This window comes from Equus asinus, chromosome 3 (assembly GCF_041296235.1).
Source record: "Equus asinus isolate D_3611 breed Donkey chromosome 3, EquAss-T2T_v2, whole genome shotgun sequence".
NCBI lineage: Eukaryota > Metazoa > Chordata > Mammalia > Perissodactyla > Equidae > Equus > Equus asinus.
This window is the reverse complement of record NC_091792.1, coordinates 145,697,454-145,720,541: the sequence shown is the minus strand read 5'-3', so window position 1 is coordinate 145,720,541 and position 23,088 is coordinate 145,697,454. Positions and strand designations below refer to the sequence as shown.

The window sequence follows — 23,088 nt, the reverse complement described above, 5'->3', positions numbered from 1 at the left end:
AGAATGTTCCAGTAGGACAGGGCTTTAAAAAGCTGTTTATTTACTGCTCTATTTCTCAGAACAGGAACAGGAACTGACATATAATAACTTTATGTTGAATGAATAAGAGAATTATTTAAACATTATTATGATATATTACATTTGGTCAGTGCCACTGAAATAAATTGCTATTTTATCCTGGAACTTTTGACTGGATGTATTGGGTTGTTTGAGGTACTTTCTTTATTTTCTCCACTTGTGTTGTGGAGACTAGTGAAATTTCAGGACATTCACATTTTTATTTGTTTTGTTTTTTAGAAGGATTAGCCTGGAGCTAACATCTGCTGCCAATCCCCCTTTTTTAGCTGAGGAAGATTGGCCCTGAGCTAACATCTGTGCCCATCTTCCTCTACTTTATACGTGGGAGGCTTGCCATAGCATGGCTTGATAAGTGGTGCATAAGTCCACACCCAGATCCAAACCGGTGAACTCCAGGCCACCAAAGCAGAGCACGAGAACTTAACGGCTATGCCACTGGACCAGCCCCCATTCACATTTTTAAGTCACTAATTGAGTCCATCAGTTCCTACAAAATAGTGTGGCAGCATATAAGAAGAGCAGGTGAAGATATGGGTTATGGCCCCACACCTGGAAGATTTCACCTAGCTTCTTCATATTCTGGTTCCTCACTGGCAAAGAACAGCACCTTCTCTACCTGATTCTAACAGTTGTGTGATGCTTGAAAACAATTGGTATGAAAGCATGTTCTTAAACACAGAATATTTATAAATGTTGGCCATAAATTATATATGGCATTTTCACAAAATAAATAAAAGTTTTCCCCTCTAGATATCCTCTACTTTCTACTCCTTAAGAATGCCACAAAACTGGAGAGAAATAGAAGATTGAAAGTGTGATGGTTAGTCTATTAGCTGACTTTAAGTAAAGGAGATTACCCTGGACAGTGTGGGTGGACCTCATCCAACATGGAAAAGCCTTAGGCAAACTGAGATTTCCTAGCAGAAGGAATTCTGCCTCAAGACTGAAGTATTGAATCTTTTTTTTTTTTAAAGATTTTATTTTTTTCCTTTTTCTCCCCAAAGCCCCCCAGTACATAGTTGTATATTCTTCGTTGTGGGTCCTTCTAGTTGTGGCATGTGGGACGCCGCCTCACCGTGGTTTGATGAGCAGTGCCCTGTCCGCCCCCAGGATTCGAACCAACGAAACACTGGGCCGCCTGCAGCGGAGCGCGCGAACTTAACCACTCGGCCATGGGGCCAGCCTCTGAAGTATTGAATCTTGTCTGAGTTTTCAGCCTGACAGTCTGCCCTGTGAATTTCAGACATACCAGCCTCCAGAGTCATGTGACCCAATTCCTTAAAATAAATCCCTTTATATATATGTTTGTGTGTATGTGTATGTATGTATATGTATGTATGTATTTGTTCTGTTTTCCTAGAGAACCCTGACTGATACAGGGAGAAAGTCGACAAAGAAGAAAAGTGACATCTGCATACATGTTTTCCACTTTGTAGTAGTTTTTCTAACCTAGTGATATTTCTGAAGTTTAGCAGTATCTAAATTACACACCAAATGCACATATGTGAGTTAAGAAATTTACAAGGTAGTACACTTTAACGTGTACAGCTGCTCTGCTAACAAGTTAGGCAATGGAATCCCAAGAGTTATCTGAGTCTAGGCCTGAGATCAAACAAAAATTTCCAAATGTTTTGAAGCCCCGGCTCCTTGTCACTAACACTGTGCTATCAGTCTGCCAAACGGGAAGTGCCTCATAATTGCACAAAAGTTCCCCTGGGTATTTAAGTAAGCACGAGTACATCAATAGAGGTGGTTTTGCAGAATGTACTATATTGATTCTTTTTAGAAGCGGAGAACTGCAATGCATGCAGACCTTAAACAAACAGAGCAAACAGTTTGGGGGGAAAAAATCAAACTTGCTTTGAACAGCAGGAGACGACGTTTTGGCAGCTGAGCAGGGCAAGAGCTTCATGAGCCGCTCTTTAATGCTGCGCTTGGTGGGGTTCTGAGCGTAGAGGAAACCTAGAAGATATGCAATCGGTTCTGTTAATGCTGTTTGTAGAGAGAAACTAGGGCGTGTTGCATGGTTTATCAGAGGAAGCCAGCCAGGCAGGATCTGGATGCAGCCATCTGCTCGGGCAATCGCAGGCCGTGTGTTGGGATCCCAGAAGGAAAAAAAAATAAATCTTTTTTTTTCCCTCTGTTTTTCTCATATTTTAGGTTTTCTTTACAAACCTTTTCCTTATGTTGCATTAAAGATGTGATTAGCAAGTGGAAATAATCACACAAACAGGTCTTTTGAGTAGTAAAACTAAAATTTGGTGGCTTTTTTTGGCCTTAGGTCAGGAGTAATGCAAATATCATTGAAAGAGTTAACAGAATTGAAATTTCAATATTCAAACCAGAGTTAAGGGCCCACATGACAATTTTCTGCTCTCGTTGCTCCTCACATTTGATTACAGAGGAGATAGATGATCGCATAAATCATTCACACCGCAATCACCTGTTAGTACCTTTGCCTTCCCTGAAAGTGGAAAAATAGACGTCCTTGATAGGCAGTTTCATTAGCATAAGCTGACATGCCCAGAGATGCGACAATCCTCCACATTTGCCACATGTGGACATTAATGGATGGAACTATTCAAGCAGAATAATTCCAAAAAAGTGAGGTGTGTTCACAAAATGTTAACCCTGGAATAGACTGAGCAGTATGTGTGACTTCAGATCATCGGGGAGGAGTCAAGGAAAATCAATAGTGGGTGGGTGGGCAAGCAGCAAACACTTGAAACAACTGTTGGTGTCAGGAACGACAAATGTCCAACTCAGCATCACCTTACCCACTCTGAGTGCCCAGAAGCCTAAATTTGCATGTTGATATATAGGTATATTGCCTCCCCCAAATCAGTTTGGAAGATGTCGAATGTAAAGCAATAAGAAGAGAACCAATTTAAATCGAAGTTAGACCATCTTTATAACGTGGACTTGGCAAATGTATCACTTGTTGCTTTTCTACTTTATAGTTCCTACCTTGGGATTATAAAGAGACCTGATCACAAGGCTACCGATCTATTTCCCCACCATGCGTCCACTGGCTAAAAACCCCCAGAGATCTCTTGTGTAGGGGATGAAGTGAACTAGCAGATACATAAATCAAATCAGATCATTTCCCTGCCCTCTAAAACCTTCGTGTTGACCTTTGAAGAATATCACACTTCCTACCACGGACCCCAATCCCTGAATGATCTGGCCCTGCCTCACTCTGACAGCATTTTCCACCACTCTCCCTATTGTCCCTAATGAATCATCACCCATTGGCCACACATTGGCCACCCTCTTGCATTTGTTGGAACTCACAAAACAGGTCCTTCCTCTGCCCTTAACACTTATGTGACATGAACTGTCTTGTTTACCTGATATCTCAAATGCTGGTTGATGACCGGGGATATAAAAGAAGATCAATAAATGTCTAACAAATGAAGGTATAAATTCACTTTTAATACCAAAAGAAGACCTGATTTCATTTCCTAGATTAGTATCTAAGTAAGCTTTTAAACTTATAAGATAAATCTGATTTACATAAAACTGACTCTTTAGTTAACTTCTACATTTCTAGAGGGACACACCCATCTAAGTGCTGTCTCCTTTGTAAGCTTCTCCGGGACATTAGGATTTTGCTTTAGCTTCCCAAGCCGAACATTCTGCTTCTCCTTCTTCATGCCATTTCAAGTCTCCATGCCATTGTAACCACAGTCTGGTGGCCCTTCACCAAGTATCAACTTCTACAAGCCCATGTGGGCTTTAAAATTCAATTCAAACACACTTGCTTCTGGCAGACTTTCCCTGTGTATCTCCAACCCTCCTGGAGGGAAGAGACCTCTCCCATCCTCTGCTATACCCTCTCTATTGTTCCTGCATCACACCCTACTGTAGAGCGAGATCCTATTCTGACAAGGAATTAGAGAGAGAAGGTTCCACCAGCCCCCTGTAGTAGGAGAGAGACTTTAGTTTTCCCTCTCACCCAGCTCTTGTGCTTCACATTTGATTTTGCAATGTCTAGCCAAACTCTACAGTCACCCCCGAAACTGGCTTGTCACAGACACTCAAGAAATATTTGCCAGTTGCTTGATTTCCTCTTTTCCCTTAAATTCTGATATCTGCTAAGCTCACTTTCTCTATGACAGCTTCCTGGACCCTCAGGCCTGAGTGTGGGGGAGGAGCTTCCTGCTTGCTTACAGGTATTAATGCTACACTCTCTGCCCCCATCCCCAATTTGGCAGTTAATGATGTTCTTCCCTGGAGCATCTTTTGAACTGCTCTTGGTTCTACAAGGTAGACAGGTTGCTGTTTTCAATCAGGAGTTAGAAGTCTCAGATTTTAGTCCTTGTCTTATTACTATTTTAAGTTGAGTGACTTTGAACTGGTTATTAAACTTCTTTGGGTCTCTGACTTTTCTTTGTAAAACAAAGGATTTATACTAAAATATCTTGGTTCTCAAACAGTTTAAAGTCTCTTTTAGGGATATATTTAAATATAAATTGTACATGATGAACACTTTTTCTTTTATTTTTGAGAAAGACTGGCCCTGAGCTAACATCCGTGCCCATCTTCCTCTACTTTATATGTGGGACACCTACCACAGCATGGCTTGACAAGCGGTGCCTTGTCCGCACCTGGGATCTGAACTGGCAAACCCCAGGCCACCAAAGCAGAATGTGTGCACTTAACCACTGCACCACTGGGCCAGCCACTGAACACACTTTAAAGGAAGATAATGTAATCCAAACTCCCTACAATGTATTACAATAACAGCCATCATGCCATCAAAAATCAGCAGACATGTGGAGCAGAAAAATGTGACCCATAATCAAGATTTTTTCAAAAGCAGTCAATAGAAACAGACTCTAGGATGACACAGATTTTGGAATTAGCAGAAAATGACTTTAAAGATAAAGAGGGTCATAATAAGTAAATAGGTGAAAAATTTTAGCAGTGAAATTAAAACTACAGAAATGAACCAGATGAAAATTCTAGAATGAAGAGTAAAATACCTAAAGTGAAAAAACTGCTTTAGATCTGCTAAAGAAGATTAGGGACTACTGAAGAAAGAGTTATGAGCTTGATTAGACATGAAAAGAGACAAATCATCCAATCTGAATAATAGAAAGGAAAGGGATTAAAAATTAAACAGATCCTTAGCAATTTGTGAGACAATATCAAGTAGCCTAACGTGAACGTAATTAGAGAACCAGGTGAGATGGGAGAGAAAAATGTGACAAAAAAAAAAGGCCTAAATATTCTGAATGTGTTTACAAACGTCAATGTAAGATCCAAGATCACAAAATCCAAGAAACTTGTGGCACCACAATCAAGATAAATATAGGAGGAATCATGTAAAGACTCATCACAGTCAAATTGCTGCAAAGAAATGTGAAAAATCTTTAAGAAAAATCCTAGAATAAAAGGACATATTACATATAGAAGAACAATCATATGAGAATGATTTCTCATCAGAAACTATAGAGGCCAGAAAAAAATGGAATAAGTGCTGGGGGAAATATAAAGACTTTCAACCCAGAATTCTACATGCAGTGAAAACAGTTTTTTGAGAATGAAGGTGAGATAAAGATAGTTTCAGATAAACCAAATCTAAGAGAAATAATAGCTACTAGACCTACATTATAAGAAAGACTAAAGGAATGTCTTCAGGCTGAAAGAAAATGACATGATATGGAAACTTAGCACTGGAAATCAAAAATATGTGAATAAATACAAAATATTACCTGGATTTCTCTGTATTTCTTTTGTTTAAAACAAAAGTATTATGCAGTTTATTACGTCTGTAGATATAAAGTTTCTGACAGTAATAGCATCAAGGAGGAGGGAGGTGAATGAATTTTACTGTTGCACATTTTCCACAAAGTGGTACAATATTAACTCCAGTTGTCTGAAGAAGTGAAGGAGATATATTACAATCTCTAGATGCTGGGGAAACAAGGAAAAATAACAACAGAACGTGCAGTCAAAAATTCAATTGAAAAATTCAAATGGAATACTGAAAATATTTAATTTACCCCAAAGAAGTTAGGACAGAGGAATAGAGAAGCATAGAGCATACATAATAAGACAGTCGACCTATACTCAACCACATCACAGAATCAGAAACCAAATCCTCCTTATTCACTACTCCATCCCCATTACCTTGCACAGTGCCTGATATACAAAAAGGGCTCAATCAACGTCTACTGAAAGCATGAAATCAGACTGTGTATCTTATATGATGGTCTCAGGATGTACAGAATAGCTGCGTGTCCGTAAAATTAGCAGATGAATTTAGGATCTGCATGGTCTATTTTCTCACAGTGTGTGAGGCAGTCCCCTCCTCATACTCTAAATGGACAGATGCGAGTGCAGGCACTCGGCCAAGGATGATGCTGACTGCATTCTTCAGCCAATGACAGCAAAAGAAAAGCGATGGGAAAGGTAGGTTAACCAGCGGAATGCCTTAGTACAGAGGCCGTTTTACCCCCATAAACACTAAACACTCTTTGATAGATTAATTACCTTACATCACATAAATATTTATTTATTCATTTATTTCAAAAAGTACTTATTATGATGCACATATTACAAACATTTTAAACAATATTTGCTGTAGAACTGTGGATGCACAGTGGTCATACAAGAAAAGTCCCTGCTCTCCGGGATCTAACCATCTATCACAACAGCTATTACATTGCATAATTGATTTCTCATTCTCTCACTAAACTCCGAATTCCTTGAGGGGAGGATTCTGTTCATTCATTAATTCATTTATTCCAACACGATTTGTTGAATTCCTACAATGTGCTAGGTACTATCCCAGGTGCTGGGAATAATGAAGTGAACAAGCCAGACAGAAATTTCTACTTTAATTGATCTTACATTATAGTCAAGGAAGAAAAAAAAATAAACAGAAATAAACAATTTATCAGATAGAAAGCAGGGATGAAGTCTAGAGACTTCTGTTGGTGGACAGGTTGGGAAGAGGGATGAGGAAGATTTGTAATTTTAAATATGCTGGCCAGGGAAGGCTTCACTGGAATTATATTTGAGCAAAAATATCTAATGAAATAAAAATGTTTCTTACCCTAATTTGATTATTAGCAACTAGTAAAGTGTATTACACATTTAGGCACTAACATATTTGTTGAATAATTAATCTTATTAAGTTATTTAATATTTATTGGTACCTACAATGGACAGATTAATATCTTAAACTAATTGACTATATAAACCACTGAGTCCAATGATGTAGTTACAAACTTATTGCCTTAGAAATCAAAACTGTCAACTCCCTTATCCCTGCATGTAGAAGTTAAACCAAACTTCTGGTGTACTAGCATTTCAAAAATCATGGAAAAAAGCAACACAAAAAGAGAATAAAAAGTAAATGTGCAGACAAATAGGCCACTTTAAACTGTGATATAACTGAATGAAAATGTATTCATTTTTACCAGGGGGAAAGGTTTCATCTTACAAAGACTCACATTACTGAAAACAAATCAGCCCATCATCATGTTAGTTGCTCCATATTTCTGACCCTCCAGATTTTAATAGTGGTACATGCAAGTGGTCATTTTTCATTGGCTGCTTTTTCCTGTTATGTAAATGCCATTATATGTAAATGTCAGGTTTCAGTGGTGAGTGATGGGCCATGAATTATGAATTCAACAAGTAATGATGATGGCTACAGAAGTGGTAATTTCACTATAATGAGAATTATGCTTATTTCCCTCATTTTTGTAGTATAGCTGATAGCAAAAATGAATATTTTCCATGGCTTAGCATGGGAAAGAAGGCTCCTGCTCTGTAATTCACAACCCCGTTCAGCTTCTATCTTGTGCTTTTGAATTATGGACAATGTTTTTCTTCCTAGATCCTAAGCCTGTTGATGTCTGGTGGAGGAAAATGGCTAATAATGTTTCCACAGACATAGTGTCTTCCCATGAATCAGTAACGATGACAAAATCACCAGGAGTTTCAGTGGCACTGTGATGCCATCTGTGTCTCCTTTGAATCATTGACAAGCTGATTCATGAGCAGTGACTTGATGCTGGGGCTAGGAAGCACATTCTTCAGCAGTTACAAATGTGGATTTATCACTGGCATGTCTATTTTTTAAATAGGTTTATGGCTCATAAATGCATACATTCACAGATCATTTAGTATTTTCAAATTCTTTCCTAAAAAAACAGGGACCCAGATAATTTGGGGTTCATACTCTGGTGATAATTCTTGCTGAAAATGCTTGCCAAACCATACTAAATGTTATTGGATCCTGCAGTCAGCCCACGATTGTAATTGTTCACCTTAAGAAGGGTAGCAGCAGAGTTAGTGACTGAAAATGAGGGAAAAATATCTACATTTAATTTTGGAAGTTTATGAATTTTGGAGGCAGAACACTGACCTTCTTAATTGACCTGTTTTCTTTTGCCTGATTGTAAAACAGTTACCTTCTTTATCTATCAGTTAATTCAGAAGGAGGGAGCCAGAAGGTGCTTGAATTTGCTGGAAATAATGTACAGAATCTAAATGCAAATGGAGTAAATTGAACTCTACTTAGAGCTGCTACTTGAAGACACCTGTTTCTCATAACATGAATGCTAATCTGTCTGTCAGCCTCCTGGTCTCTCTCCTACGTCTCTCTCTGCCTCTGTCTGTCTTCCCTAGCTCTCTCTCACTTTCTTCTTGACTCTTTGTCAGTTCCTTGTCTCTCTGTCTCCCTCTCCCTCTCTGTGTTTCTCTGGCTCCATGTCTCTCTTTGTCCTTCTAGGTCTCTGTTTGTATCTCGCCTTTATCTTTCTCTGCTCTTTCTATCTCTGTCTCTCTCTCTCTGCCTGTGACTCACTCTCTCTTTCAACCAAGGCAGGGTCCCGTTTGATCATCTTTACCTTTGTGTTGATGATGTGCCTCATGAAACATTTAGGGAGAGCTTTAGTTGGCTGAGTCCAGGATAATTTTTGTAAGTTGCTGCAGGCAACTGTTAAGTAAATGGCTAGATGGTCGAAAGCTACAATGCTTTCCAAACCCATGCTAAGTGCTTGCGATTGCCGACATCACAGCCCTGCTCTGTTGGCAGAACTTGCCAGAGAATACTAGCAGAATACAAGAACATGAAAAAGCATCAGTATTCTTTGGGATCCTCTAAGATTCATCACTGAGCCCAATTTTCCTTTGCTCCTCTGCACAAATTGCCACAAGTGCTTATACGGTGGTATGTTTTGTGTGGGAGCTGGGAAATTATCTGGAATTCCCTATATATTAGTACAGTGACAGGCCCTCCTGGTTTGCCCAGGACAGTGCTAGTTCATGACAGTTGTCCAAACATTCTCTCTGTTAGTACCCTTTTTGTGTCCAAAAATGTTCTGGCGTAGGTGGTAAATTATATGGTCATGCTATGTCAGCAATTAGAATGGTCTGTCCCCACAGAGTAATGTACAGTCATTTACTAAATGGTCATTTCATTACACTGTAAATAATGTAAATTGTGCAACTTCATTTTAAAAATGATGTTTAAAAAATAGCCATAATTAGTAGGAAAGATGAAATAGAGAGCCCAATTGTAAGTATTTGCATACAATGGAAAATTATCCAGCTTTAAAAAAGAAAGAAATCCAGCTACATGTAACAACATGGATGAAACTTCAGGGCATTAGGCTAAATGAGATAAGCCAGTCACAGAAGGACAAATACTTCCACTTATATGAAGTATCTAACACAGTCACATTCATAGAGAATAGAATGGTGGTTGCCAGGGGCTGGTGGTAGGGGAGAATGGGGAGATGTTGTTCAACTGGTATGAAGTTTCACTCACACAAGACAAGTAAGCTCATTATGTTGTTCTGTTCCAAAATATGGTGCCTGTAGTTAACAATACCGTATTGTGCACTTAAAACTTTGCTAAGGGGGTGGATCTCATGTTAAGTATTCTTACCAATATAAAAAAAAATGTAAGTAATTTGGGGCATATTAACTGTAACACTTGTAATGGAAAGACTTGCAGCGTTGGAATCAGAAAGAACTGGTTTGAATCTAAGCTCTGCTACTTTTTGTTTGCGAGACTTTGGAAAAAGGACTGAACCTCACCGAGCTTCTTTGATCTCACTTGTATCATGAGGAAGAATAATAATGCCAGTCTTTACTCTGTCTTGAGAGGTTAGGAGGTTCAAATTAGTTTCCACATACGCAGCTCCTGGCTAGATAATGTTCTCCTCCCCAGAGATGCTGGGAGAAATGTGTTTAAGGCTCAGCACTTCAGGCAAAAAGGAATATTTCAAAAATGACAGCAGTATCTTTTGATATGGCAGAAATTAAAGCGTCTGCATCCCCACACCCAAATCTCTATATTGAGTGTTACCTCTTTAATAATAATTTTACTATAAATATGAATTAAACCTAAATCCTGTTGCGCTATTCCTTTTCTTCAAGCTAAGACAAATAATCTATGATATTTGTGTTTCTATATTTTAGTACTTTTTAGTGATCAAGCTTTGTGACTTCAAATTTTTCTCTGGAATAAGTCAATCACGTATTAAAACCAGAAAGCTCATTACAACTGAGTGAAGTTTATTCTTCTGATGACAAGAAACCATGAATATAATTCATGAATTGAGTTTTAATAAGATTTGGGATTATTAAGTTCATTTTCTTGTCAAAAAGAGTCTTTATTACATAATGAATCTTTCTGTCCCTCCACTGCCCTGTCCACATTAATTTTCGTATGGCCTAGGCTACTCTGTTCATTTTATGATTGGCCAGTCACCTGACTACTAATCTTTTATAACGTACTCAATAGGACTTTTCAAAAATAAAAAACTACTTTCCTTTTATTCCTTCTATTCAGCTTCTTGAGGAATAAAATCTGAGAGTCTCACAGTCCATTATAAGAACTGTAGCTTTTACTTAGAGTGAAATAAGAAGAAAATGAATGATTTTTGAGCGAAAGAGTGATGTAATCTAACTTAGCTTTATTTAAGGAATATTCATTGTGCACCTACTAGGCGCAGGCAAAAGAAAACCTAGTTTCTGCTCTCGTGACATTGTTAGTCTAATAACAGGGAAGGTAAATATGAACACAAAATTAAACAATAAAACAGGAAAGTCCTCTAAATTTCACTTGAACATGATCTCACCCTAAGGAAAGATGGAGATAAATAATGCCTAAAACGTAATGCTCTAACAACAACAATAACAAGAAGAACTTTCTATGTGCCAAGTACTTTTCAAGCATTATGGCATTTAACCTTCACAAGAAGCCCCTGAGGCAGATAATATTGTGATGGCCACATTACAGCGGAGGAAATTTTTGGTAGAGAGATGCGTGCAGCTTATAAGCGGCAGTACCAGGATATGAACACATATCCATCTGTCTAACTCCTGGGTCTGACATTCTGATTTCTATACTACACTAATAATGGCTTTAATAAATAATTAAACTGCTTCATTTATTGGATGTGTCTAAAAAATTAGATATTTGTTTCACTTTGTGGAGTGGTTTTTATTTCCTTCCCCGTCCCCCCAGTTAGGTTTCTTAAATCACCCTATCCTGAATATAGTACCGAAAACTTGGGACCTATGTTTCTCTGCTAGAAATATTGCCTCTAATTCCATTTTCTGTGGGACATCCGTCAAATTCCTGATGATATTAAAAAATAATAATGCAGCTGAGGAGAAAGCTGCACTAGGAGATCCAATTTCTTCATCTGAAAAATGGGGATAATAATATGTGACACTTACTAATCTCAAGGAAGTTAGGAGATGAATGAAGTAATTGTTTCTGCAAAATCCTTCAAATGCTAGAAGAAATAACATATAATCCACTATAACTTCCAACGTGAAACACTACTTTCCTCTCCATTTTGGTATTCAATCTTCATCTTTCAACAATGAATTTATTCAGTAAAATTACTTGTTCATTAATCTAACCAATAAATATTTATTAAGTATATTATATGGCAGATCCTGTGCTAGGCACTTGGGAAGAAAATCAAATAAGATATGAAATGAAACTCAAGTGTTTACAATTCCATGAATATCAGTTGCTTGGCCCTGGCTTCTCATTAGAATCACCAGATTGGCTTAAAAATATTAGCCACTCCAATCAATTCAGACCAAATGAATCAGTAGCTCAAATGTGAAGACAAACTTGAGAACGATTGTTCTGTTCTGGGTCAATCCAAAGCCAGATAGATTTTCCTAAGAACTGTAGTTTCGTAGTTTTGGTAATACAAACTGACCTCTAGAGTTCTTTCTACATAGGCATGATACTGGGTTGAATAGTGTCTCTCAAAAATTCATATTCACACTGCACCTCAGAGAGAGGACACACACATACATACTGTGAGTGTGTATACACTCACATTCACAGAAGGAAGAAGACCATGTGAGGATAGAGGCAGAGACTGGAGTGATGTAGCTGCAAGCCAAGGAATGCCAGTGATTGCCAGCAAGAACCAGAAACTAGGAGACAAGCAGGAAGCAGATTCTCTCTTGGAGCCATCAGAAGGAACCAACCATGCTAATACCTTAATTTCAGACTTCTGCTCTCTTAAAGTGTGGGAGAAAAAATTTCTGTTGCTTTAAGCCACCCACTTTGTGGCAATGTTTTACAGAATCCCTAGGAAACTAACACAGGCATCAATTAACAGATTTGCAAGGACACTAGAAAAAATTAAACTAAACCATGGCCACATTTACCTCGTCTGCTTTACAGAGAACACTCTCATATGCAGTGTCCCTCAAAATCTAACATCTGATGCTGTACTTATGAAACCTTTATAATAGTACTGGCAGTTTTTGCAAATTGCTACCAAGCATATTCATCCCAGGTAAATTAATCCACTAGACACTACAACTGAGTGGATTTCTACCTGTGTGGAGTTGCCATGTTCTATATTCTGCAGTTAAGGTAAGGTAAATCTCTGTTGAGGGTAAGCATTCGCAAAGAACTAAATTTTAAGTAAGGATCTGCCCACTTTTGTTTCAGATTAATTAACCACATATATATTGAATATGAGATGGTTTTCCATATCACTGAGATTAATAACCTAATTACAAGGGCCTAAAAAGTGAGCACAATTCTCCCACTGAAACTCGTCTGTCTATTTCCTGTTTTACTCTTCTCATTCTGTCCTTGCCGCCTGCTGGGCTCTGCACCTGAAATGTCTTATCTCAAATATCTTCAAGGTCACTCCTTTCCCTCCTTCAGATCTTTGCTCCAACATTACCATCTCAGTGAGGCCTCCTCTGACCATCCTTTTTAAAACTGGACCCTCATCCAACCACTCCCTATTCCTCTTTCCTACTTTATTTTATCCTACAGCTTGGTTTATGTCATGGGCTTAATTGTGCCCCCCCCCAATTCCTATCATGAAGCCCTAATCCCCAGTGCATCAGAATGTGACTGTTTGGAGACAGGCCTTTAAAGAGGCAATTAAGTTAAAATGAGGCCATTAGGATGTGCTCTAATCCGATCTGACTAATGTCCTTGTAAGGAGAGAGGGGAGAGACAAGAGGGCAGGGAGGAAAGGCCGTGTGAGGACACAGTGAGAAAATAGTCATCTCCAACCCAAGGAGAGAGGCCTTAGGAGAAACCGACCCTGCTGGCACTTTGATCTTGGACTTCCAGCCTCCTGAACTGTGAGAAAACAAATTTCTGTTGTTTAAGGCACCCAGTCTTTTGTTATGGCAGCCCCAGAAAACTAATACAGTTAACCACTGAACACCAGTGAGAATGAAAAGGGACACTATTAATAATGACACCAGGACAATTGGCCTAAACTGTGACCTCCCAAGTACAGCAGGACCTTTGGTAGCCCTATCCATAGCTTGTCACTATTAATATGCAATGCACCTTATTAAGTTACATGTTTATTGCCTGCTTATCTCCATTGGATAATAAATTCATTGAGGGAAGGTATTTTTGTGTTTTCATTGCCCAATACCCAGTGCTTCAGTGTCTGGAACATAGTAGTTTCTCAATAAAAAATACGTTGGATAAATAAATGTGACCTATGGGGAGTGGTTGATGTTCATTGATCTTTATATAAAAAAGAAATATCTCAATGTGACTACCAATTATTTTGCACCTACTACATGCTAGGCAGTATACTAGGCATTTAAAACATGTTATCACTTTTTCTTATGACAACTTTGCAAGCTGGATATGTTCACTATTTTGTACAAAAAGAACCTAAAATCTCAGAGATTTTAGGTCACTTCTCCTATATCTCTCTTAATGCAGAAAAGATGTTTGCACCTTCTCAGCAATTAGGACAGAATATAACAGCAGATTTCCAGCTCAAGTCCATTGAAATGATCAATAGTTACTAGTCACGACAGTGTCCACAAATTATATCAATCTTGGTTCAGAATAAGTCATATTCAATTAAACAGTGTAGTTGGAAAGATCCCTAATACTTTAATCCTAAATTCTCTACCAGCACTATAGAAAAATCAAGGACAGCAATTCAATGTCCCTAAGATGGATATGAATAGCTCTTCCTGCTAATTTGATTTTTAGTAACTAATGCTTTAGGCTGACACACAATATGAAATATTGCGCTTCAAAACAGGTAGCTGTATCTGCTGCTTCTATTTATTAGAAACTGAGCCAGGAAAATCTGATGTTAAAATTTATCATAACAGCTGAGGGGCTATGTCCTGATGAAGAAAATTAATTTCATGCCAATTTGATAGATGCTGTCTGATATCTTTTTATAAGTAACTGTCTTGACCACATCAAAAATGTTGCCTAAGAGAATTCTTTTGAGTTACATAAAGTGAAGTCACATTTTGCGTGCAAATTTGAAATAGGACAATAGGTCATAAAGTCTCACACTATGTGCAAATGTGAAAGTAAAGCAATACTTAATTTTTGTTACATTGGTCAAGCATTTCATAACTTCAAAGCTGGTAGACTGAATGAACGGTGAGCTGTTTAGGATATTGCTTTAAGGCGATATCCTTTAAAGTTTGTAACAGAAACTCTGGCCATCCTTGTTAGCCTTATGAAAACATCCAGTTAAAACCTTAAATTACTTGAGGTTGTCAAGAACATGTTCTTCAAATAAAACACAATCTGTAATTCACACTATCCAGGCTTCATTCCAAACACAGTGGGACTAAAATTTTAACCTTGAAAATCCTAGCGTCACTCAACTCAATTCTACAAATGCCTATTTTCTCATTAACGCTCCTTGATGCTTTCTCTTCCCAGGGACTTAGGCTTTATCAGAGGGAAGGTGAACTTCCAAGAGATAAAAAGTGAAATAATTCAGAAAAAAATCACTTCCCTCCAGAGGCTGACCCTGTCTGTGCCTACCTCTTTCAGAACTCCTTACACTGTATTGAATCCGTCAGATTCTCTGGCTATTCCAGATCTCCGTGAAATGGAATATAGTGCCCCTTAGGAAACCAAAGCCATCATATTTTAGAAATCTGCTATCAGTAAACATTGTCACAGGCACTTTATAAATACTGTCTTATACAAGCTTCATAAATATCATTTATCAAGGAAGAAACTGAAATCAGGAATGTTTTAGTTTGGCCAAGATCAGAAGCCTAAAAACCAATGGACTGTGTATAGGAACCTGGTCTGTCTGAATACTAAGGCCATGTATAGACTATTTATGTTCCATTCATCTCTGTCTCCTTAGCACAAGAACAATGCCTAGCATTGACTGTTCAATATATATTTGTTAAATGAATGAATCAATGTTGGTTGAATTCCAAAAGCGAAGGGGAGTCTCCTTTATAATGAATAAATCATGACTTTGTCAAGGTTTCCAAAAACAATTAGCATTTCATTGGGACAATCTGAAAAGCCAGATCCTGGCAAACCTATCTGTCGCTTGGAAACAAGGGCCTTCAGAAAGTGGAGCTTTGAAAACTTGCAGAGCCAACCCTTACCTGGTGTCCCTTAATGTTAGGCTACTGGTTAATGGGAGTTGGGAGGGCAAGAAGAGGTGATGCTAGTAAGGAACCCAGCATTATCAACAAACTTTAATAGTCTGATAGAACAGTGCTGTGAAAACACTCTTGAATGACAAAAAGAAACAGCCCAGAGTTATGAAATTGAGATATGATATTCTTACAGAGAAAAAGTAATATTGTTCTCTCAAGCTAAAATTTCATAGGAAGCTTGTGAAAATGGCTTCCTGAGTAAGGAAAATTCTGAATCCTATCTTATTCTCTGGATGAGTAAAGCCATTGAATTCAACGTGACTTTAGGATCACATATTCATACAATCGAGCAGGACAGTTTGTCTGATAAATGTTTTTATAGCCAAGACATATCTTAGGTTCATGTAGGCTTCCGGGGGACATTGAACTGAACAAGTTTGAACTTCATGTTAATGACAATAGTAACAAATGCCTTTTTTTGGAGCACTTTACAAGGCACTATTCAATTGGATCATCAAAACAGTCCTATGAGATAAGCATATTTGATATTATAGTCCATATTTTACTAATGAGAAAATTTTGGAAGCTTTGAAAATGTACAGCTCAACTGTGGTCTAGTGGAGACTATTCCAAGTCCTCCTACACTGGGTTACTGTTTTCCTTTATGTTCTTGCTTCTTAAAATGTGGTACTCAGACCATCATCCTTATCTGGGAGCTTGTTAGAAATGCAGAATCTCTGGACCCACCCCTAAGCCACTGAACCAGAATTTGCATTTTAATAAGATCCTCAGGTGATTTGTATGCACATTAAATTGTTGAAAGCACCATTTACATCATGCCACAGTAGTCATCTGGAATCCCTCTGCCTTGGGAATCTTAGCTCAATTCGATATGAATGGGGGTAAGTAGAGGGCATTATCATAAGAATAAACTGCCAATGTATGAATCTTCTAAAAATGTAATCAGATTCAAATATTAAGGGTGCCGATGATATCAATATACTATAGATTAAGATTATAGACTGAATCATGATTTTCCCATTTAATGTGTGACTTTGGGAACACTTCTTAACTCTTCAAGTTTCCATTCCTCATCTGGAAGTGAGGATAATAAGCATACAGACCTCATGAGGTTGTTGTGAAGGTCAAGTGAAATTAGTACTTAGAGGTGGCACATGGGGAAGATGCAGTAGTACCCCTGATTTTAAGAATGATAAGTAACAGAGATTTGCTTTAGCTGTCTAGCTTACCAAGAAAGAAAAAGAAAAACTTTTAAAGAATTCTCTTGGGTCTTCATAAGGTCAGTCTTTTGAATGCTATCATAGACACTCAGTTCGTGTTAACTCAAATTGATTTATGAAATTCTGCCGAGTGGCACAAGGTCATTGTTGAGCTTCCAGTGAATCATCCCAGAAGGAATTCTTAACACGTTTGCTAAACTTTCATCTCAGGAATTATTCATTTTTGTCCACACTCTGATTCAGAGGCCAACAGTATTAGTTAAGGGGGTGACTTGAGTTCTCGCTTTTTGGGACCTGCAAGTCTGACCCTTCTGAGGTTTGTTAAGGTTTTAAAAATTATCCTTAAAATCTGTTGGACAATGAGAAGAAGCTCAGATAAATTCTCTTCTCCAAAGGTCTGGAGAAAAGAGGATAGAGGAGGGGTTGTCTGTGCTGGGGTGATGGAAGCCACAGGGAAGCTGTAGAAATTGAGTTCTAGGAAAAGGAGCTGATTATCGCAGGGTTAGCTGCACACAAGGAGCCATGGGGTCCTCCATTCAGTCCCCAGGCTCCCTCCTGCTGGTGCATTGGGGTATTTTAAAGAAAGAAATTGAGAATAAATTAACTGGCTGTGTTGTCTTTGGTATGTGTTAAGGCAGTATGAAGACCCGACTTTTAATCTGAATGAGACAAGAAACATGGAAAATGCTTTATGAAAATGTGCTTCTCAGAGATGAGTTATTATTAGTTAATATTGTGCTACTGTTTCTCATATAGAAAGAATTCTCTAGCCTCAATACGTGTGGTGTGCAACTTAAAATGAGATGTCATAAACCGCTAGGGTAAAATTCTATGAGGCTAACACCCATATGCTATTCCTGGACATGGAATCATTATTCTTTATAGAGCTAGCAAATCCTTAAAGACAGGTTGAGAGTAAGGATGTGAAAACACTGCAAACTGCCAAAGGCATACAATGAAGTGAACAACCAAAAGGAAACTTAAGTGCAGTGTCTTCATTCTTCTTGCTTTTCCTACTGAACAGCAACCCCATGTCTTTCTATTGATCTTTCTTTTGCACCATTACTTGATTTGACACTTCCAAATCCCTGCTGATTTCCACAGGGCAAATGGAAACAGAGGTGATGTGAGCCATGGCAGAGATTTAAAGGTGGCCGTCATCCTCTGCCAGGGTTGCTCGTTCCACAACAGCGCAGTGGTGGCTTCCTCCTGGTGTAGGACATCCTGCCTTCACTGGACAAAGGAAAGGGAAGTAACCTTTTTTCTTTATCATGGACTTTAAAGATACAAGTAAAAAATTATAGGCCACAGACTATTTCCAAGTCTCCAAAGATACAATTTCCATTTTCAAATGGAAAATGGTTACTTTAAAAAAATTAAGTAAAGCAGAACCAATCTTTAAACATGTATGTCTCCATGTTGTTAAAGAGTTGAGTCATCTTCAAATTATCGTAAATTAGTTGACACATATTTTCTTCTTCATCCTCTTTCACTTGTGGCTTCTTTCTTAGCTAAATTTGAAACATCTTTCTCTATTTTTGTAAATCTTTTAAAATTAATTTCTATCTTTAACCTCCTTGAGATTTTATTATGTATTTTGTCTTTGGGTTATTTTTTAATGATAGATTGTTTATGTTTTATCATATCATATCAAGTTTCATTTTATCCTTTTATTGCTTTATTTGAGTTTATTTCTTTGGTCTGGTTTCTTATCATTCTTCAACATATTTCATTTTATTTTTAAAGTTTTGTTTCATTATTTTATCCTTTGTTCAGTTTTTATAGCTTATGTATCATCAATATTTGTTATTTTCACCTTATATTTACTCTTCTTGTTAAGAGAACAATTTTACTTGCTTAAATTGCTCTCATTTCAATTTAGTTTTTGTTTATTTCTAGTTTTAACTCAATTTTCATCACCTTAAAAATTTGTAAGCTAAAATTGTTTTGTCCAGTGCTGTCTTTTATTTACTTTTAACTCTTAATTTATCATAGTAGGCAGAGAGAGGGATCATAAAAGTGGCATCTTGCCTAGAACCTATGATCTGAACAAGGGAGCTTGTAATGGGGCAAAACTCTCCCCCCTTTCTTTTGTTTGTCTTTCTCTCCAGACCTCAAGCTCCATGAGAGCGGTAGTCCATAACCATTTTGCTCTCATTGCATCTGTATTGTCTGGCTCATAGGAGGCACTTAATAAAAACCTATGGAGGGTCATAATGATTCATAGGATTATTAAGGATTATGTAAGTCTATTATCAAAAACAACAATTTATTAGTGCTGTGTGCCAGCTATTCTCCTGTGAACTTTCCATGCAATAACTCATTTAGTCTTCACAATGACTGTATGAGGAAGACGTTATCATCACCCCAATCTATACATGAGGACACTGAGATCTAGAGACATATTAAGAGGTCTGCCTGGGTCACTCAGTTGGTAAGTGGTAGAACCAAGACTTGAACACTTTGTAATCTATTGCCAGGCCCAGGGTCCTTAACAATCACTTGCCTAGTGTCTGGTGCATCATGCACTAGCTGGTCAGTAAGAGGCAAGTGCTATGTGGAGGGGATATCTTTAAACAGACCTTTATGCAATCACTACCTGAGACACACTGAAGGTATGTGGCTTCTCATTAATCAACATAGGGGAGCTAAATAAAGAAAAGCCTGGAACTTATCTAGAAAACTCATGACAAACTGGCAATACCTTTAATTACCTGAGCCAATTACTTCGAGCAGACTGTCATCAACCCCTCTCTGCTCTGAGGCAGTCCAGGCAGTCCCACTCTATTAGATTATCAATTTTAAATCAAACACAGCAGGTGGTGCCTGGCTCTCCTTGATGGGCTACTCTCAGTTTGCCAAAAATTTATGGAAGTAGTATTTTAAAGAATCACATTTCCCCACTGAGCTAATTTTCTTCTCAGTTAGAATTTCATCATTCTTTAGCCCTAAGAGTAAAAAGTGAGTGGTGAATTGAATCAACTAAATTTAGAACTTTTGACATTTCTGTATGTGACACATTACCCTTCTCTTGTAGAATAAGTCTCTGCTCCCATAGTCAAGCTGTTCACCCAGAGTTAAGATTCAAAAATGAAGAGAAAGTTTTCACAAAAGCTTGATTTTATAGAGCGTTATTGATTTGGTAACATTGGTTTAAAATTATACATTATTTGAAACCCTAGCAAAGTCTTATAGGTGTCAAAGTCTTCATATTGGAACTATTTGTTAATTATACATTGACAATTCAGAGGCTGTATAGAATTTTCTGAACAAAAATCATTAAACTACACTCTGGTTTCCATGTTATTTTTTTAAAGGTAAGCGCTTAAATATAGCAAAGAAAAACTTTATTATAAGTTTTTAAAATTAATTCACAGCACACCTAGCTAATGCACAGCATTGAAATAGCTCATCTATTTTTCTAGCACCCTTGATTGGAGAGTCCTTAACAAAGAACGTGTTTAATTAAGTCTTAACTGTTTTTTTCCCTACATCCTGATTAGAAAATGTTCAACTAGTAATATGATCTTAAATATCAATAACATTTTAAAATTTATGAATTTCATGCAAGAACACTTGCTTGAAATTAAATTTCCTTTCTGTCTAAACAAATCTATAAGGCTGTAATACTACTCTTGCTTGTCATTAGTCGTCTGAGGACTTAGTAATAGAGAGACAGAATCAGAAGGTGTTTTGGGAAGAAGAAGAGGGAGGAGGAGGAGGAGGAAAAGGATAGGGAGGAGGAGGGACACGAGGAGGAGGAAGAGAAAAAGAAGAAGGAAAGGAGAAAAAGAACAAGAAGGAGAAGGAAGAGCAAGAGGAGGAGGAGAGGAAGGAGAAGAAGAAGGAGAAGGAGAAGTGGTAGTAGTAGCAGTAGTAGTAGTAGTAGCAGTAGTAGTAGTAGTAGTAGCAGTAGTAGTGGTTGTTTGGAAGAAGGGGTTTAAGGATGGCACTTCTCAGTTGAACTCTATGACATCAGGTGATGTTATTAGACTTTAAAAGTACGAATGTTCTCTTTTCTGAAATGAAACAATATAAGTGGTATTCTACAAATAAGTGGTGTATTAGCTTGCTAGGGCTGCTGTAACAAAATACTACAGACTGTGTGGCTTAAACAACAGAAATTTATTTTCTCACAATTCTGGAGGCTGGAAGTCCAAGGTCAAGGTATCAGCAGGTTTGTGTTTTTCTGAGACTCTCTCCTTGGGTTGCAGAAATCCTCTTGCTCTGTCCTTACATGGCCTTTCCTCTGTGCTCCAGAATCCTTGTTGTCCCTTCCTCTTCTTATAAAGACACCAATCATATTAGGTTAAGGCCTTACCCTAGTGACCTCATCTTAACTTAATCATCTCTTAAAACACCTCATCTCCAAGTACAGTCACATTCTGAGGAACTAGGATTAGGGCTTCATCATATGAATTTTGCAGGAGACACAATTCAGCTCATAACAGGGAGATTTCAATAAATGTTTGCTGATTGCTGAGGGGAAAATGATTATCAACTGGGAAATTAAAGTGATTATGAGGGCTGTTCTTCAATATTATCCACTGAGGTGGTGGTAAATAGAAAGTGTTAATGTTTTTCTGGTCATCTGAAGGTCCATGTTGTCCCTTCCCAGTCATTCCCTTACTCCCTCTTGACTGGATTATTACAATCATATTGTAACTGGTTACCCAGACTCATCTATGTCTTATGCTTCCCTGAGCCCAGTTTTTCTAAAGCATAATTCCAACATAAAAAGCTCACATTCATTCACTAATTCAGGCAACACATACTTCTGAGTGTGGCCAAGAAATATAAAAGAGAGCAGTCAAAGCTTCCCATTCCCTACCAAATAAAGCCCAAATTGCTTAATATGGCATTCAAGGTCATTCAGTATTTAGACCCTATCACTTTTCAGCCTCCCTTCTTCAAATGTCCCAATTATATTCTCATAGAGCTATTTTATATCTTCTAAGCATATTTTGCACTTTACAGTCAATATACCCTAAATCTCTCTAGCTTTCCATCTGATGCCTCACCTGTAGGAAACCTACACATCTTTCCATTCCAGCTTTAGTTCTCTACTATTGCATACAATAGTGAAATTTCATGGGTCCATGGGATGAAGGAGAAGAATAGATTTTTAAATGTTTCTAGACTGAGTGTGTGGGAGGAATGGGGAAGAACCATTCAATGCAGAGAGAGAAAGGTGAAGGACAAGTAAAATTTGTGAGGTTGGGGATATTGAGTTCAGCTTTGGAAGCTCCACGAAAACCTGTTGATCTGATTTGGTTTTTGCTGAATCTTTAGTGCCTAGAAGAGTTTCTCCCACACAGTAATACTTACTTGATTTAATGAGTATATGTTTGTAGTCCCTGGTAAGCAAGGAAATTATGATACCTCAGAAATCATGAAGAGTCAGTAAGGACCCATTTATTTCAAAGATACACAAATATAACAAAGTCCCAGCACCATAAAAGGAATAACTTCACCCTTGAGGTTCATTATGCTGTTAACACAGGTTAGAACTGAAGTGATTTATTATGGCATTATGTAAATTAAAAGAATCCTTTCATTCACAATGGAAAGAGAGATAAAGGTTTCCCAGACAAGCAAAAATTAAAGGAGTTTATCACCAAGAAACCAGTTTTACAAGAAATTCTAAAGGGACTTATTTAAGTGGGATAGAGAAGACCACAAATAAAAATACACAAATTATCAAAAGAAAAAAAATGGCGGGGCTGGTCCATGGCCAAGTGGTTAAGTTCACATGATCTGCTTTGGGGGCCCAGGATTTTGCCAGTTCAGATCCTGTGCACAGACCTAGCACTGCTCATCAAGCCATGCTGAAGCAGTGTCCCACACAGCACAACCAGAAGGACCTACAACTAAAATATACAACTAT

General features: G+C 37.9%; 1 protein-coding gene across 8 annotated transcripts in view; it reads right to left on the bottom strand.

Moving 5' to 3' along the window:
* The window catches only part of KCNIP4 (potassium voltage-gated channel interacting protein 4), a 1,061,619-nt gene that overhangs the window by 129,424 nt on the left and 909,107 nt on the right, over positions 1 to 23,088 (bottom strand). Inside the window, exon 2 of one of the 8 annotated variants that reach the window (XM_070506139.1) lies at positions 1,935 to 2,040. The exons of the other annotated variants lie outside the window; for them this stretch is intronic. Within the exon in view, the coding sequence (XP_070362240.1) occupies positions 1,935 to 2,040 (106 nt within the window). The remainder of the gene's footprint in view (positions 1 to 1,934; positions 2,041 to 23,088) is intronic. 8 annotated transcript variants of the gene reach the window in all.